The 18,078-nt window shown below is 40.9% G+C and overlaps 2 protein-coding genes across 4 annotated transcripts; both read left to right on the top strand.

The window, feature by feature from the left end:
* Window positions 1-13: 13 nt before the first annotated feature.
* HAUS3 (HAUS augmin like complex subunit 3) lies at window positions 14-10,942 on the top strand. Of its 3 annotated transcripts, XM_054984317.1 has the most exons (6): window positions 14-497; window positions 577-724; window positions 2,689-3,686; window positions 4,136-4,575; window positions 8,802-9,027; window positions 9,807-10,942. In XM_054984317.1, the coding sequence occupies exons 3-6, from the start codon at window positions 2,775-2,777 to the stop codon at window positions 10,035-10,037; spliced, it is 1,809 nt and encodes a 602-aa protein (XP_054840292.1). In that variant the 5' UTR covers window positions 14-497; window positions 577-724; window positions 2,689-2,774; the 3' UTR covers window positions 10,038-10,942. The 3 variants fall into 3 exon arrangements, with proteins under 3 accessions (XP_054840292.1, XP_054840291.1, XP_054840293.1); XM_054984316.1 differs by lacking the exon at window positions 577-724; XM_054984318.1 differs by lacking the exons at window positions 14-497; window positions 577-724 and adding an exon at window positions 1,408-2,465.
* Window positions 10,943-13,542: 2,600 nt separating this feature from the next.
* TMEM70 (transmembrane protein 70) lies at window positions 13,543-17,778 on the top strand. The gene is made up of 3 exons (XM_054985272.1): window positions 13,543-13,800; window positions 15,240-15,351; window positions 17,081-17,778. Exons 1-3 carry the CDS (start codon window positions 13,588-13,590, stop codon window positions 17,527-17,529), a joined length of 774 nt encoding a protein of 257 aa, XP_054841247.1. The 5' UTR covers window positions 13,543-13,587; the 3' UTR covers window positions 17,530-17,778.
* The last annotated feature ends 300 nt before the right edge of the window (window positions 17,779-18,078 follow it).

The following is an 18,078-nucleotide window of genomic DNA, read 5'->3' on the forward strand; positions in this document are numbered from 1 at the left end:
ATGCTGGGAAATGTAGTCCTCCAACCGTCGTGCTAAGATCTGCGTATTTGGGGCGAGACGTTTCGTGCTTTGCGTAGGCAGCGTGTGCGGTTATGACTTGAGGCGCAGTAGATTCTTATTTTGCGGGTCATCTCTCATTAGATTCCGTGGGACTCGGTTTAGTACATCCGTTTATGACAAGAGTGAGCGCGGCTTTACGCGTCAGGACGGCCCCGCGCTAGGCATCGCGAGACTTCTTGGAGCGGGAAGCGAAGTAGAAGCGCCGCTTTGGAGGGAAAAAAAACTCGGACGCGGCTTCTTTCTGCCGTTTGGAAAACGGAGCAGCGCCCGTTGGGGGCGGCGCCTCTCTTGTTCCGGCCGGCGGTGCAGGGTTGGGTCGTTTTGGTTGGTCTTAAGCAGTTTTGAGGTTTGAATTTTGTTACCCAGTATAGTTGTTGCTTCAGGTGGCGACTTTGGCTGACTGATCCCAAAGCGTGTCCAGTTGGGGGTCATTTCAGGTGAGTAGACAGATGCTGATTTTCTCCTTTTCACCACCCTGTTCTATCAACCTAATTACAGTGTTGTTATACCTCACAGCACTCTTTCTTCAAATACCTCTCCCATCTTCTGGCTGGATAAATCCCTATATCGTTCCACTTCCAGACGAAGGGAACTCTTGACTTTCCAAAGCTCAGACCCTGGAAATGCGGTTAGTCTCTGAGGTACTAATGGACCCGAATCGGATGTAGGTTTAACATGACCTGCTGCCCGGCCATTGTTTGCAAAGGAGGCAGTTTTTTAAATTGGGTTTTAAAATTGGCTATTGATATTTTATTTAAATTGGTAGGTGCCCCCATTTATTTATTTAACATTGTTTAAATATAATAGTGTCTTCCCAAGTGGATCAATGGATATACGTAGAGGAGAGAGAGAGCGCGTGCATGTGCGCACACGCACGCATGCAGCAAAATCTGCCCCCCTTTTATCGTTAACCCCTCTAGGCTAGATATTAAGCAAAATGGGTGTAAGACAGAAACGGCAAGAAAAAATCTTACTGGCTAATGCAAAAGCTTCACTCTACAGTACCTAATTACACAGTGTGCAGAAAGTATTATAAACACATAACCAGGTGTCTGAATTTGCTTGTTTCCTTTTTGTCCTGTATATTTTGTTGGGGGCAGTTGTTTTCTAAACTGCCTTGAATTCTATGACAGAAATGTGACATATAAACATATCAAATAAAATAGATTTTGGGTATCACCAAAAACTACAATTAAGCAATAACTGTTGTCCCTTTGAAAATATGAATATGGAGTGGGGTTGCTAAGTGACCACTTGGGCTCACCCTCCCACCCTTTTTTCTGGACCATTAAGATAAAGGTTTGGGGCAAAAATGATGGCATTTGATATCACACCTGGCTGAAAACCAAGATGTACATTAGGTGACACTCTAACTTACCATTGAGCTTTCAGGGATGGACAGAATGTGGTTCAACGTGTTTATGTAACTTACCGGGTTTGGGCCAGATATGATGCTACAAGTTACATGGTGTCATTTCCACCCCTTACTCCTCTTCTGAAGTTCCTTGGATGCCATCCACTGCCCTGGCATTCCATTAGCTACCTATTGGTTACCGTACTCAGTTCAAGGTATTGGTTATTACATACAAAACTCATCACGGCCCTGGTCCGGCATACCTGTGGGACCACCTCCCTATGTTCCTCCGCGGGAATTTCATTCATCTGAACAGGGGTTCCTACAGGTGCCACCCAGCACATGGGCAAAATCAACAGCAGCCCGTACGCGGGTTTTCTCTGTGGTGGATCCTACCCTGTGGAATGGCCTCCTGAGGTCAGGAGAACCTCCACACTCTTGGCTTTCTGCAAACAATGCAAAACCAAATTATTCAAAAAGGCTTTTTACTCGGATAAGAGGACTGTATTGTAGGGAGAGGGTCTCAGATGTTTCACTAATGAGTTAGGGACCATAGACTTTCACCACTATGTTGCCTTACTTACAGTCTGTTATTTTAAACATTTGTTCCTATGAACTACCTGTGCTTCATGTTGTCTAATGTTAGCCCTAGAATTGCTTATGTTCTATTTCAGCATTTCTCCAACTCTGTATTGGATTCTTGCTAATGCTGTGTCTTTGTAAACTTGTGTTTATTTACCCTATGGCATTGTTTATGGAAATGTCCTTGATATTGACTGTACTAATCTTACACTGTGTAATCTTCCTTGAGTCTCAGTGAGAAAGGCGAACTATAAATGACATAAATAAAAATAAACAAAAAATAAAAAGAAATACCAGGGAACTTCAAGTTATTCTCTACCAAGCTGACGGACTAGCAAAGAGCTATACCCTTTCCAGGCAGGGACATCGCAAATTGTATGCTCCCAGCTTGACTACAGATATACATTCAAGATCCTTTGGATTTTATCTCCAAATCTCATGAGGCGCTTGAGTGTCAGAAAATACATTGGTAGGTGCCATGTTGAGGATCACAACCATTTTTTATTGAGCAATTTTCTGCAAATACTGTGATGTTTTGTGATTTGCTGGGAAATTATGGGTTGTTTGCTTATTACTGGTGTTGAAATTCTTAATTCCATGTTGAAATTCTAAATTGTCTAGGAATTCACAAATCTAAATTGTATAGGAATTTAGTTTACAGTACCATATTTGTATTCTGTTTTTCTTTCCAGAGACGTAGTTGATAAGAGAAAGTACTACTTCTGTTTGCTATGAAAGCCTGCTATAAAATTCAAGGTTATCAGCTGAAATTGAAACTATGAATTGTGGAACTCAGTTTGTTGAAACCCTAAAGAGGATAAGTTATCCTGAGACAGCTGCTCTTAATGGAGAAGACTTTGATTGGTTGTTTGAGACATTGGAAGATAAATCGTTTTTGGAATGGTTTTGTACAAATGTGAATGAGTATCATGCATTATCTGAAGAAGAGCTGCAGTTATTTCACAACCTCCTTAACTCTGCAAAGCCTGTGCTAGAAGAAGAGGCTCTGGGTGAAGTTCTGAAGACCTGTAAGCCACTTGATTTAAATAGCAGTAATTTGGAAGAAGAAAATCTTAAAGCATTAGAAGATGAACTTCAGGCACTCCAAAAGATGAAAAATCTAAAGATTCGTCACCGTAACAAACTTCAAGCAATGACTTCAATCAGTAGTCTTCGGTCACTGAAGCTTAAAGAGATGGTGGAGGAAACAGCTAAAAGCCTGAAAGATGTGCAGGCAATGTTTGCTGTCATGAATACAAAGATAAACAATGAGCTGAAATCTCTTATTGAAAGAGTTCAGAAGCTGACTTCTTTCTTTATTGTTCAATGCAATCAGAAAGGACTGGAGCCTCAATCTGTGCTGTTAGCCCAGCTTGCCTTGGATGACTACTTGGGCCAGGAAGAACAAAGCACCGCAGCCCTGACTTTGTATACAAAAAAGCAATTTTTCCAAGGAATCTCGAAGTTGGTTGAAAGTTCAAATGAAGAAAAGTTTCAGCTTGTTGATATAAGGAGTTCATTCACTGATTCTGAGAGCAGCAATGTTTGTGAAGAGCCACTAGAACTTACCAGGCTCCAGACAGCTTATGTTTGTGCACAGCATCAGCTAATTCAGCAGAAAGCTAGGGATCTAAGCATGAGATCTGGTCTTCAGTGGGCAGAGGATAATATTTCCTCTTTAAAGAAAGTGGTAAGTCCTGTTTTTAAAAATGCACAACCAGGTTTTAGTGCCACTGTATGAACCTAAACAACAGAATAAAGGATAGTTAAGAATTTCATTTTTCCCTGTGCTTAAGAAACTGTTCCCAGTCTCTAACTTTTATGGGCTAATCTCATTCAATTTTGATAGTTTCTCTAGGAATATATTTATTTACATTAGTTGTAAATTAGTTTGACTATCAGACTAAACATTCCCTATCAACCCTTTATTAGAATTGTTTCTTAGAGAACTGTGTGTGTACATATCTGCAGTTTTCTTTAGATAAGAGTGGTTCCTACAATAATGTTTATATCATAAATAAAACTTGAATACTGTCTCCCTGTAAACAGAAGTTCATAGTGGCAATTTGGGTTTGGTAGCTATTTAAGCACAGACTAAGAAGTGTATGGTTTACAGGATCTGGTGGTTGTTCTTTTCAGATGCCTGGAAAAGAAAATTTTGAAGCTAGAATTTCTAGCTTGAACAATGAAATCTCAAAAATAAAAACACACTTGGCTCAGATAAACAGTGAAACCCTACCTTTGCTCATAAAGGAAGATGCAGAGCTATTGAATATGCCAGTGGTGAAGGGTGATTTTGATCTACAGATTGCTCGACAGGACTACTACACATCCAGACAAGACCAGATTTGTAATCAGCTGCTCAAACAGAAGGCGGCATTTGAACTTCTTCAGTTAGCTTATGAAATTGAGTTGAGAAAACTTAGGGATAACAGCCGTCTGCTTGAAAAAATAACACAAGTTCTGAAGCAAAGCAGTAACGGTTTGGAGCAGACACTAGAAGCAATGTCTGAGCCGTCCATATCCCAGTATAAAATACCAAGAAGCACTATTGATTCAAGAGATAATGCTGCACATAGGTAAGTCCCTACTGTTCTACAAAATTCTGTGTTAATATATGGACTGTAAAGCCTATTGTATAAAAAGTGGCATTTATTTTAATTTTTATTTGTATAATTTATACTCCACCTTTCTGTCCTCATCATGGCTACCAAGGTGGCTAACAGATTAAATAAAAACCATTAAAACCAAACAAACACATAATCAAAACTATCAAAACCAAAGCTAAAATGTACATACAAAAAACAGGAAAACAACAAAAAGGCAAGAAGGAGGAATCACTGAGAGCACACTAGATAAAGCAAAAGCTTTCACCTGCTGGTGGGCATTAGAATGGAACAGATGAGTCTCCCGGGGGAAAGAGTTCCATACACTTGGTGCCACAACCACAAAGACCATTTTCAGGGTTGCCACCCAGCTAAACTCAGAAGGCGAGGGCACCTGAAGTAGGGCTTCTGTAGATGACTGTAAAGGCTAGGTTCATAAGAGGGTACGCAGTGTTTCAGATATGATCGTCCCTTACCATATAGGGCTTTACAGATCAACACCAGCACCTTGAATTGTGCGTGGAAACTGATCAGAAGCCAGCGTAGATGGGTCAAGACTGGAGCGAGATGATCCCTACTCCTGTGCTCCACAAACATTCTGCCTGCAGCATTCTGCACCAGTTGAATTTTCTGAGCACTTTTCAGGGGCAGCCCTACACAAACTGCATTGCATAACCTAATCTAGATGTAACCTGGGCATGCACCACAGTGGCCAGATCTTTCCTACCCTGGAAGGGCTGCTGCTGGCTAACTAGTCGAAGCTGGTAAAAGGTACTCCTGGTCACTGCTGTCACCTGCTTATCCAGCAGTAGGCCTGGATCCAAGAGCACCTGCAGACTACAGACCCATTCTTTCAAGGGAATTGCAACCCATCAAGAACAAGTGACACTTTCCCAGGTCAGATCTTCCATTTACCAGTGGCACTTCTGTTTTGTTGATTTTAAACTTCAGTTTATTATCTTGCATCCGCTCCAAAACTGCCTCCAGAGTCCAGTTCAGGGTTTCTGCAGCCTCTCTGGAATAGCTTGGAAGTGTGAGATAGAGCTGAGATGATACTGCATATATTGGTGACAACCCAGGCCAAATACCTCAGTGACCTTACCCAGCAGTTTCATGAAATCTCTTCTGTGGAAGCAAATTCAGTTGAAATCCATGGATTTTTCTTCAATAGATTGATTGGACCCTGTGATCCATTGATGTAATGACTGGAGTTTTTTCTTCTACCAGCAGTCATTTCTTTTTTTTTTTTTTAAATTTTTATTGGATTAGAAATCACTATAATATCCATTACAATCAATTTCCTTTAAGTATTCCAATTCTAACCCCCTCCCTTCCCGCCCTTTTGTTGACTTCCAATAGTTTTCCAACCCCTTTTCCCCCTACTCATTTCAAACTTATTTTATTCTATTAAGCATATACTTTCACTCTCTTCTAAGCTTATCTATTATAACACAGTGCTAACTCTATTCCCTTTTCCACTTAACTTATCAACTAAGTATTACATTCCTGGCATATATTCTTTAATAATAACAATCATTTGTCTAATTTTTGTGCTCTGTATTCTATCTTATTCATTCTAGTCTCGTCAATATGGGACAAACAATTTGTCCCTTATTCTATATAACTTTAAGTACTTCTATAAACATTGTATACATTCAATATAAGTCAATCAGTTTAACTTATACTCTATATGTTGCTCTTTACTTCCTTCTATCTTATATTCATTCTATTTTGATTATATAATTTCTCCATTATACAGTTATCTGCCGGAAATAATCAATCAATTTGACCCATACTCTACATATTTCTAAGTACTTCTATAAACTCAATATACCTTCGGCATAAGTCAATCAATTTAACTTATATTCTGTATGTTACTATGTATTTCTTTCCGCCTTTCTTATATTCATTCTGTTTTAGTTATATAATTTCTCCATTATACAATTATCTGCCAGAAATAAAATTAGTTAGTTTCTGTCCTTATAATTCTTATAATAACACCTCTATTACTTAATACTATATATAGTAGTCAAATAAAATAGTTGCTTAGAATTTCTCATTTAACTTTCCTCCCCCCGGTAAAGTCACTTCCCTCTTCTTTTGTTGTATTTCAGTAATTTTCAAACTGCCACAGTTCTCCTCCCACCTCCCATTTTTTCACCAAATATTGCTTCAACTTTTCCCAATCCATGTTAAACTGTCCTGGATCAAGGTCTCTCAGTTTCCTTGTCATTTTGTCCATTTCCGCCATGTACAGCAATTTGTAAATCCAGTCCTCGATAGTTGGCACTTCTTGTACTTTCCACTTTTGCGCATACAAAAGTCTAGCCGCTGCTGTCATGTAAAATAACAATGTCCTGTATTGTGCTGGAATATCCTCCATTCCCAAGTTCAGTAGCAGGAGTTCTGGGTTCTTGTTAACTTGAAATTGTAAAATCTCACTTATCACTCTTATTATTTCTCCCCAGTACTGCCTAGCTACCTCACAGGTCCACCACATGTGGTACAAAGATCCTTCATGCTTTTTACATTTCCAGCATTTATTAGACATATTCAAATTCCCTAGCGCAATTTTCTTTGGTGTCAAATACCAACGATAAATCATTTTGTAGACATTCTCTTTAATATTAGTACATGTCGTGATCTTCAACGTATTTTTCCACAAGTATTCCCACGCCTCCATTGTTATTTCTTTATTAAAGTTTATAGCCCACTTCACCATTTGCACTTTAACTGTCTCATCTTCTGTGTACCATTTTAACAACACTTTATAAGTCATAGAGATTTCCTTTTTATCCTCTTGTAGAATTACCTCCTCTAATTCCGAATTCTCCATTCTTACCCCTCCTTTCGCACAGTCCGAGTTATAAAGATCTCTAATCTGTCTATATTGAAACCAATCATAGCTTGGAGACAACTCATCTTGCGTCTTTATTCTTAGTTTAGAAAATTCTATTCGTGTTATCTCCTTGTACGTTAAACACTGTTGTTCATTATCGACAGTTCTCGGATCTATTACTTCGTAAGGAACCACCCAGGAGGGAATTCCTTCCTGTAGGTAATCTCTATACTTCTTCCAAATTGTAAAGAGGCTTCTCCGAATGTAATGGTGTAAAAACATAGAGTCTGCTTTTACTTTGTTATACCACAGATATGCATGCCATCCAAATATTTTTTTATATCCCTCTAAGGCCAGTAATTTGCGGTTTTTCAGCGTCATCCAGTCTTTCAACCACACCAAACAAATTGCATCGTAGTAGAGTCTTAGATTGGGCAGTTGCATTCCACCTCTCTCTTTTGCGTCCTGTAATACTTTCATTTTCACTCGAGGCTTCTTGCCTGCCCAAACAAAGTCCGATATTTTCCTCTGCCATTTTTCAAACTGCTTAGAGTCCCGAATAATTGGTATTGTTTGTAGCAAAAACATCACTCTTGGCAGCACATTCATCTTAACTACTTCAATTCTTCCCAACCATGACAAATTCAATCTATTCCATTTAATCAAATCTTGCTCTATCTGAGTCCACAGTTTCTCATAATTATTCTTGAATAGATCTATATTCTTTGCAGTCAGTTCAATTCCCAAATATTTAACCTTACTTGTTACTTCACAGTCTGTTATTTCCATTAGTAACTGTTGTTTTTGTTTGGTCACATTTTTACATAATATCTTTGACTTTAGCAGTCATTTCTGACACCAGGAAAGTGGATTCCTAGGGATGCAGGACCCATTTGGACTGTAGCTATGTGGATCAGAAGGCTTTGCTGTGGCTGGAGAAGGGGGTGAAGATATCCCCCCTTTTCTTCAGCAAGTATGGCTACACTGATGGAATGACAGACAGGATCATTCTCTCCCCCGTGGCAGCTTCTTGATGCATGTGGCTAGATATGTATGTTTTACAACCTTGGGAATTGGCTTCAGAAAGGCTGGCAAGGAAAGACGTCTGACCGTCAGTTCTTCTGAGGGATTGTGAGGCCCAAACCAGTCATTCTATATTCATGTGTTGCCAGTCTGAACAGTGTAGACCAGAATACTTGGATTTAAAATAAGTTAGTCCAATTGTCAAGAAAACAGGCTACATGCATACTGCTTTGCCAAAGTCCAGTTTCTACTGTGTTGCTGATGTCCAGGTGGCTTTTGTCAGTTCTATATAGCAGCAAAACTTTGGTTTTTTAACTTACCCTTTTATATTGTGAAGGTTGTATCAACTTCTTGAAGGAAAGGATACAAAGCAGTTGTTTAGAACCAATGAAGGCCTTGAGCAGGTGGCTGAAAAGTTACGTCTAGAAACAGCGTTTGTCCTCGATCAATTAGCAGTACTCAGCCAAGAACAAACTCTTCTTCTGTCAAAGATGGATGCTGATTTAGATGCCCTTCATGAGACAATGTACTTCAGAGGAGATGGGGTCTCTCTTAGTAACTCGGTAAGCAAACAGATTAGAATCAGTAATTTATTAAAAATATTTTATCTTAAACATTCCTGGATGTTAGCAGCAAGCTGTCTAGATTCTATAGCAGGCCTCCAGAAATTAGGTAACTTGTGGCAAATGCCTCTGGTGCATTGTGTCCTGGACTAAATTAGCCCTTTTTACTTCTTGCCCTTCTAGTCTTCCAGCAGCTGAGGCTGTCAGTGGTCCTCATGCTCTGATAGCAATTGACTACTGGCTTCCAACTCTCCTCCCTTTTTTGTTCCACAGCGATTTGTCTTTCCTCTTATGCCCCAAACCATGCAGCCACAGCAAATGTTGGTCTATCATGCCTCCATCCTACAAGCATCCTTGGCATTCAGCATGGGAAGTGTACATGCCTTCTGGTCCTGGTCTATATATCAATCAAAAGCTGGCCTTTGGGGCAAGCAGAGGCAGCATAAGTGTCTTTTGACTCCTTCTGCCTCCTCCAAAGCTTAGAAGTACACAAGAACCCCCACAAGTCTTCAGAAAGGAATAGAAGGCCAGGAATTCAGAATGGAAGGACCTGGTAGTGATCCTCCTAAATGAGCCCTTGCCTATTATCCCTGTTTGTTGAGCATAAAGGCAGGCTTCCTGAGAATGCCAAAGTTTAATATTTAAAGAAGCAAACTGAGAAGAGATATGGCCTATGATTGCTGAAGGCTGGAAATGCAAATAACATTTTAAAATTCAAGTGTGCTATTTACCAATATAAATATAATATAAACTTGTTTTTGTGCTTGTCTTTTATTTAGGAACTGATTGAGCAGTTTCATCAGCTGGAATTCCAGTTAAATAAATTAAACCAGCTTATCATGGATTTTCTTGCTGACATAAAGGCTAAGAAGAAGGTTTTGGACAATAATAAATTACAACAGATTGAAAGAAAATTATATGTTTACTTTTTTAAAAATAAAGAGTGTTTGAAGAATGTTGTGGAGAGAATGGAACAACAGGCAAAGGCTCAAGCCTTTGATTACAATTAAATTTTAAATGACATGATGTTAAATGTTTTAAGTTTTTATGTTGAATTTTGAAGTGTTGGAATTAACAAATGCAAGGAAAACTTTACTTCCTGTAGCATCAGCAAAATCATAAAAAACACCTCCCAGTACTGTTAACTGTTTGTTATCCTTGGTTGTCCTAGATTTTTAAAGTGCTGCTTGTTTGCTCAGAGGGAAAAGAAAAGCCTCACTTACAAAGCTCATAAGGAATCTTGTAAGTCTATATGGACTTCTCTGTTCCAGCCAAAAGACTGCCTTACCACCACATTCAGAATGCTTTGTGTGATTGGATATTCTTGGCTAGAATAGGGAAGGCCAAATGCTGACTCTAATGGTTTTCTGTTAGATACAGTTTTTATGATATCTTTTCCCTGATTTTATTCTGTTGATTGCCTCCAAATCTACAGGATAGCTAATACCCTAATAGTTGATTATACCTGTAGCTCTCTCCCCCTGAATTAACAAATGCTACTATTGTTACTATAATTTATTTTTAATCTGCTTTTGACTTGACTTTTTTGCAATGTTTAAGGACAGTAACTTGACTTTTAATGCTAGATGAATACAGTACAGAAAGTAAGGTCACAATCCTAAACATACATATTGAACTCAATGAATCTTACTTCCAAGTAATTCAGCTGTAAATTGATACTATTAAAATGTGATTTTGAGAGTTAATGTTACATGACCATGTGAACTCTGTAAGCAACTGCAATACATTTTTAACAGTTCTTAGTGCCAAGTGTTTGTTTCTTATCTTGGGAAGGGGAAAATGTGTTGATTTTTATCACATCCATATCCTACCATGCCAAGCTATTCAGACAGACTTGCTCCTATTATTACAGTTTTGTGAGGTAGCTTTGGGTGGTACCCATTTGATTTATTTAAATATTTTTTTCTAAGTGCAGCTACTGGGTCTGCTTACTTAAGTGGACAACCAGCTCATAGAGAAAAGAACTTTATAGCTTTTCTTCCATTGTTCTTTCCAACTGGGGAAAAAACCTACCTTTGAGTTCTTAAAACTTTTCTTCCCTGCAGGTTAAAAGCAGCTCCCCATAAACAAAGTCACACCCCATATTTCTTTCTAGGCAGAAGGCTTTGATGCAACTTTAAACTAGTTATACCTAATGCTGTGTAGGAGAGAGATAAATATATCCTTTAATTGAACCCCCAGGGCATCAAACCCTCGGAAGACTCTCCATCTTAGGAAGAGAGGGCAATAAAGATCTCATTGTCACAGATCAAAGTATGGTGACATGCCATATGTGTAACTCCAAATGACTGGAGAGAGACTTCATGAGAACCAAGAGGGTTTACTCTCCCAAATCACAGGATTGGAGGGAAGAGGGAAATCCACCTAATCCAGAAGGAGTTTAAAAAGACCTGTAGCTCCTTTGTTGGTGTGTTTATTCTGGACGAGGAGAAGTCATGGAAGGCATTTGCTTTCGGGAATGGGACATCCATCCCATCAGCTTAGATTTGAAAGGCCAAGGTAACCTCAGAGTAAATCTTGTTAGACTTGGAATGTTTACTTTTAGTTCCATTTAGGCTTTATGCCATGATACTACCTTCCTGGTGCTGCTGTGCTTAGTACAATAAAAATCTTTGTTTAAGAAGGATATGTCAAGTTTCTTCCCCATGTGCCTAGCTGTTTATTCATACTTGGCAATCTGTACGCACTCAGAGGATCACCAGTGCCAAACTGTTGGTTAAAGGGAAGCCTGAAAATCAGTTTGGTGGTGGTAGGTCCAAAGAATAGATGGCCAAGGGGAGTGGAAGTGTGGGGTCTTGCCCTCTGTTATCCAAGTGTGCAGACACAACACCTGGCACCAGCCTCTGCAACTCATCTTGAACGAACTGCAAACCAGAACTATTTCTTTTATGGCCTGGAAAATATTGTTTTGATAGCCAACCTGATGAAGACTAGAGATCTTAAAAGCTTGCATATTGTTTTAAATAATTGGACTGATCCTAATAAAAGGTATTACATTATTTTTCTTATATGACTTTTGTGGAGCTGTGCAGCTACCTTCGTCCTCTCTCTACATTTAACGGAAGATGTGATGCAGGTCACTAGCTTAGATAGCTTTAAAAGGGAACTAGCCATTATAAACCTACTGTATATGAATGTGTCAGGCACAGCTGGGCAGCAATGGTGGAGGACTATATCCTTCATTCCCTGCTTGCAGGCTCTTCTGGGGACATCTGGATTGTCACTGAAAAACAAAGTGCTGGACTTTGCTTTGATCAAATCAAGGATCTTCTGAAATGGTACCATCTCTTAGTAGTAGTATCAAAGTAAGCCTTTGGTATTACGCTACAAATACTTCATGATGGTTGTGAAACAAGAATCATAGAACTAAATACGTGCAATATTGACTGGTAGTTCCTTGCTTGCACTATTTAAAAAAACATTTTCAAACAAACCCACATAGGTTTACGCTAGTGATAATTGCAAATCTGAATTCTTCACTTTTATGTAAGATGTTTACAGATAAATGGACCTAGCTCAGATAAGCATTTGAATACCACAGTACCTTTAAATAAGCTTTGGACAACACTGACTTGTATCTTCATGTGTCTTCTGTATTCTGATCAGTTTGTTCTTGTGCTAATTAGATTTGATCTCCATAAGTTGGAGGTGGAGTTAGCCTTCAGGTACAAGATCCCTGCTTATCCTGTGTAGTTATCACACGTACGTATAAAACAATCCTGTCTCTTTAATAGAGGCGTGGTGGGATTTTTATCTCCATGCTACAGAAAGCTTCAACTACCCATTTCTACATCTTAAGCCCCTATTAAAAAGATAGACCATTTTTCTGCAGTTTTGTTGGCAACCCGGCCTTCCAGTCTAGTGTCGGACGCCCTTATGCAAGGGTAAGCGGCAAGCTCCCTGCGAGTTGAGCTTAATTTCAGCTCGATTTCAGATCTCAATCGTAGGAACACGGAGAGCATGTTCAGCCTTGATGCTTGCTGGAAAAGCAAGATTCGAGTCCAGTTGCACCTTAGAGACCAACTAGATTTCCGAGGTATGAGCTTCCCTGGAAATCTAATTGGTCTCTAAGGGCTGGAACCTTGTTCTACTGCAAACTAACACGTCTATCCGCCTGAAAGTATCTTCATGGGATGCTTATTGGGTAACCTTGGGTACCGTCCCAGAGGTATTGCAAGCAAGGAGAATCGCCAGTCTGAGCTTCTTGTAGTGTAATCCTAGGACAATTTACTCTAGTAAATTTCTCCATTGAAATCAATAGGCTTAGACTGGTGTAACTCTTTTTAGGATTGCACTGTCGGAAGAAGCGCAGGAGAGCGTCCTGACCCTGACGACGCTCCCCGCAGGAGCACGCCCGATATAAAGCCAGGCTTGCGAGCGGGCTCCCTTGCGTCTCCAGCGGCGAAGCTGACAGACTCGGCCGCTCACGCCGCGCCCCTGGCGGTAAAGCTGCTCCGGAAGGGGAGGGAGAGAGGGAGGCTGGCTTAAGCGGCGTTCCGAGCGACGGAAGAGCGCCCGGCTGGGGCTCGGGCTGCGGAGATGTCGCTCCTGGCGGCGGTGGGGCGCTGCGCGGTGCCGGGCCCAGGGCCGTGGCGCTGGCTGGGCGGTGGCGGCCAGTGGCGGGCTCTCCTGCTTGTAGGGAAGTGCTCGGCGGCGTGGGAGCCCGCCGTGGCCTCTCGCCGCGGACCAGAGCCGCGGATTGCCTGGCGCGGACCAGCTGGAGCCGCCTCCTGCATGGCGCGAAGAAAGCAGGTGCTGCCCGGGGGCTAGCGGAAGGGACGCCTTCACAGGCAGCCGGGGGGTGAGCTTGCCCGGAGGCCGTGGCCTCCTCGGAGACCGCGCTTTAGTGCTCAACGGGGTGGGCGGAACGGAAGGCTGCTGCTTTTTAATGCTACGTCAGGCATCCCGGGGCTCTGGTCTGCTTTGCAAAAATCAGTTCCCAAGCCGAGACTTCGATCAAAAGCAATCGTTGGAAGCACAGGGGGGAAATGTCCCAAGCGCGTGTGATTTCCCATAATGGCAAGTCCTTGAGATTATCCACTTCCTGTGATCCCATCCTCAAGAATGAATCTCTAACAGGTCTTACATGTTGTGTTTTAACAAGTACTTCCTTCAAGGATAGCTAATGCGGAGAGGGCTGCTGACATCTGACCAAATCTAACAGTAGGAAGAGAAGTCTGTAACTGCATGGAGGGGATGCAGAGGAGTTAGCCGTGTTAGTCTGTAGTAGCAAAATCAAAAAGAGTCCAGTAGCACCTTTAAGACTAACCAACTTTATTGTAGCATAAGCTTTCGAGAATCACAGTTCTCTTCGTCAGATGCATGGAGGGCAAGAAGAAACTGGTCAGATATATAGGTGGAGAGGGGAGGGAGGAGTAGATGCAAACAGTAGCTTCTGATATGGAGATCAGTTTGCTTCTGTTAAGGAAGGCAGTTACTTCTGATAATGAGATAACCATTCATAGTCTCTATTCAATCCCATCTTGACTGAGTCAAATTTACATATGAATTCCAATTCAGCAGCTTCCCGTTGGATTTTGTTTTTGAAAGGTTTCTGTTGAGCTACAGTGACCTTTAAGTCCTTGATGGAATGTCCTAGTAGATTGAAGTGTTCTCCCACTGGTTTCTGGATGCTGCCATTTTTAATGTCAGATTTGTGTCCATTTATTCTTTTGCGCAGAGGTTGGCTGGTTTGTGCATGGAGGGGGGTGCACTTGGCAGTTTCTCCCGAGTGTTAAATGTATGCGGTCTTGTAGATCTCCAGTAATTTCTATGTCGGATTGTCTTTAAAGAAGGAAGGGTTGCCATTGCCAGGTATGGTCTGGTAAGCTAGGGAGATTGAAAAGAAAACTATAACTTTTCCATTGTTTACATTGGCTGTTAAATTGTGGGAAGGCAGGCTCCTATCTCTAGTTGCAGATGCGGTGGTGGTGGTGGTTGTAATTATTCAGTGATAAGAAAGGCACTTCTCACATGTTAAGTAGGGCAGTATATAAATCAAATATTATCATTTGTTTCAGGTTCATGGACTAAATTTAAATGCGACCAAGATCAAATTGATTGCGTCTTGATAGTATAGGCATAGATTTGTTCTGGGGTTCGTTTCTGGCTTAAATAGAATGTCGTTATAGAAAGGAAATCGCTGGCCGAGTTGCTGACACCCGTTGCTGTGTGCTGTCCTCATCCTCCAGGTTCTGCTTCCTCGTGTGGAGTCTCTTCGCTGTTTCAGCACATCGCCCCTCCCTGACAATCCTGAATATGGAAGACTAGTTTACTGTGGAAATTTGGCCAAGGCGGTATTAGGTAGGTATTTTAGTGTTTGGCTTCTCATTATCTTTTGCTTCTAATCTTTTAAATATTTAAAGCAGTTTTTCAGTGGAAACCTTCTGTTCTTCTGGAAGTATATGCTAAGGGCAGAACATTGAATTCTTCATTTAGATGATTTACAGGGCCATTTCATGCCATTATTACCTTCTAGTCCATTAATATCAATGGGTTTAGAATGGGGTAACTCTGCTTAGTGTGGCACAGTTAATCTACCAGTGCCAAGTTAGGCCCTTGCCTGAGAAGAGTAGTTGCTGTCCCCAGTTAACTGGGTGACTCTGAGCTGGAAAAAGTGTGTCAGGTCACTGTCAACTGCACAGGCTCCTTGTCTTGATCTTTGATCCTTAGGAGGGGACGGGGAGGTACACATACAGTAGCATTTTGTAGCCTTGGTTCAACACTTTCATAGGGTGTTATGGTTGGCAGAAGCAGTTATAAGTATTTTGAACTGGTGCACCTGAGTCCTGATCCAGTTAAAGAGCGTTATAACTGGAGGGGGAGTAATGCTAAGGGGTGGTTCAAAACAAATTGGGTAGAATGGTTGGTGTCCCAATGTGCAAGCCTGGTTTAATCAGAAGCAGTAATATGAATGAGTCTCCTGGTATGCTTGTTCAACTTGGAACATTACCTAAGCATCCCAGTACACATTGCCAGGGCAAGCTGCTACATATATTATGTTGGGACAATGCTTCTTTGGATGTGTATGTACTGCCAGGAGATGTAGCCAGTTGGGAGTTCCATACAATTGTATCATGCATCACTTTTTATTTCTGAGATGGCATCAGGCATTATCCACACACTTCTGAGGTTGCAGTTCTATACACACTTATCCTGATGTGTGTTCTGTTGAAATCTTTACAAACTACTTCTCAGTAAATATGCACAGAATTAAGTCTTTCTCTTTAGACCTTTAAAAAAATGTTTAAAGTTTCTTGGAGTGCCTTTTTAATCAGCTTTTTTAAAAAGTACACGTTCTTATAGTGCTGCCTTCAGGGTCAATTCACACATTACAAAGATACGTTCTGTGCCTCCAAGGCACATTGGGGCCTGATTTGTGTTGGGATTGCAGTGCATGAGGGGGGAAGGAGCTTCACCCCTGCACCCCTGGTGCTGTTTTCTTGGGGAACTACCATTGACCCTGCTGGTAAAGTACGCATATTCTGATTGCTACACACAAGCTTCCACCACAGGGCAAATAGCAGCCCCCTATGGTTGTTTTTGGTCAGAAAAAGAGAATTCCAGAACATGGCTTTGTAATGTGAGTGCCCAGCCCTACTTGTAATTCTGACCACGTTTGGGATTTGTCCTTCCGTGCCTTCATTGCATGGCACTGCTTTGGTATGTAAAGGGCCTATACCACATGTAAGCAGTAGTGCAACCCCTTCTGCAATAAAAAAACAATGTGCATGTGAAACAATGGAATGTACAATAGATGGTTTTGTTCTGAAGAAATACTGTGTGCTGCAGTTTGCAAAAGAGAGTGAGGGGAATACAAACACTTTTAATTTTGTGCAAGCTGACGGTGAGGAGTAGCACTTCCACTTGTGCAAAGATTGTTGTGCATGTGGAAGTCTTGTGGAACCAACCCTGTGTGCTGTTTGAGTTACTTAACAGCTGCATATCAAGAGTATATATTGTAAACTGTAGGGAACAGGTTTTTTCTTAAACCCAGTTTTTTTAACCTTCTTTCTCTCTCTTTCTCTTGCAGGTGTGAAGTTTTTCTCCTATTCTACCAGCATGCTTAGCCTTTGTATGATGCCTGTCATCATCTTCAAAACTGGTGTAGGTGTTGACAGCTTGCCCTTGCAGATTGCCTTTTTTAGTGTTGTGGGATTCTTTACCTTTGTAACACCAGTTACCCTGCATTTAATTACAAAGGGCTATGTGATTCGGTTGTACCATAAGGCTGAAACAGACACCTACACAGCTATTACGTACAATGCCATTTTGGCAGAAAAGAAAACTGTGTTCCATCAGAAGGATGTGAAAGTCCCGGACATCAGCAAGATGTTCACAACATTTTATGCTAGAACAAAATCAATGCTTGTGAACCCAGAACTTTTCAGGCATCCACAGGACTATAGCCATCTAATGGGTTATGACAAGCCCTTCACATTTGACTTGGAAGATTCAAAAGAATCTGCAGAAAGCAAATAGAACTCTAAACAATCAGATGTTTGAGTTTTAGAAGTTTGTATATACACAGTTGATTCAGTGTTCTGTCACAGATCACAAAATCCCCAAAGTGTTTTTCTTCATTAATAACAGTTCACTTATTATGTCATTAAATACTGATTAAAACTGAAGTTAATTATAAAAAGAGAGTTTACATGAAGGATGTTTTGTGAGTGATTTGTGTAAGTTCTGTCTTTAGCCATTAAATTAATCTTGTCTTTGTGTTCCATATAGAGGCCCGTTTGTGCATGGGGGAGGGGGGATACTCTTTTTCCAGTTACATATTCCTTGTTCAGAACTGGCAGCGCCGTGTTTTTCTATTTGTGCAATGCTTTCTTCAGTATTGTAACCTCTTTGTGTATCCCTTGCAGCCAACTGTTTAAAAGCCCTGTTTCCAGTCACCAGGCTTGACTTCTTCTTGTGTAATTGGTTTAGCATCTATGACTCTCATACTTAGCCTTGGCAAGACTTCTGTCAATTTTTAAACCATCAAGAACCTCAGGCTACCACACAGTCTCCCCCCTCCCACAC

The sequence above is a fragment of the Eublepharis macularius genome, chromosome 7, assembly GCF_028583425.1.
Source record: "Eublepharis macularius isolate TG4126 chromosome 7, MPM_Emac_v1.0, whole genome shotgun sequence".
NCBI classification, from domain to species: Eukaryota; Metazoa; Chordata; class Lepidosauria; order Squamata; family Eublepharidae; genus Eublepharis; species Eublepharis macularius.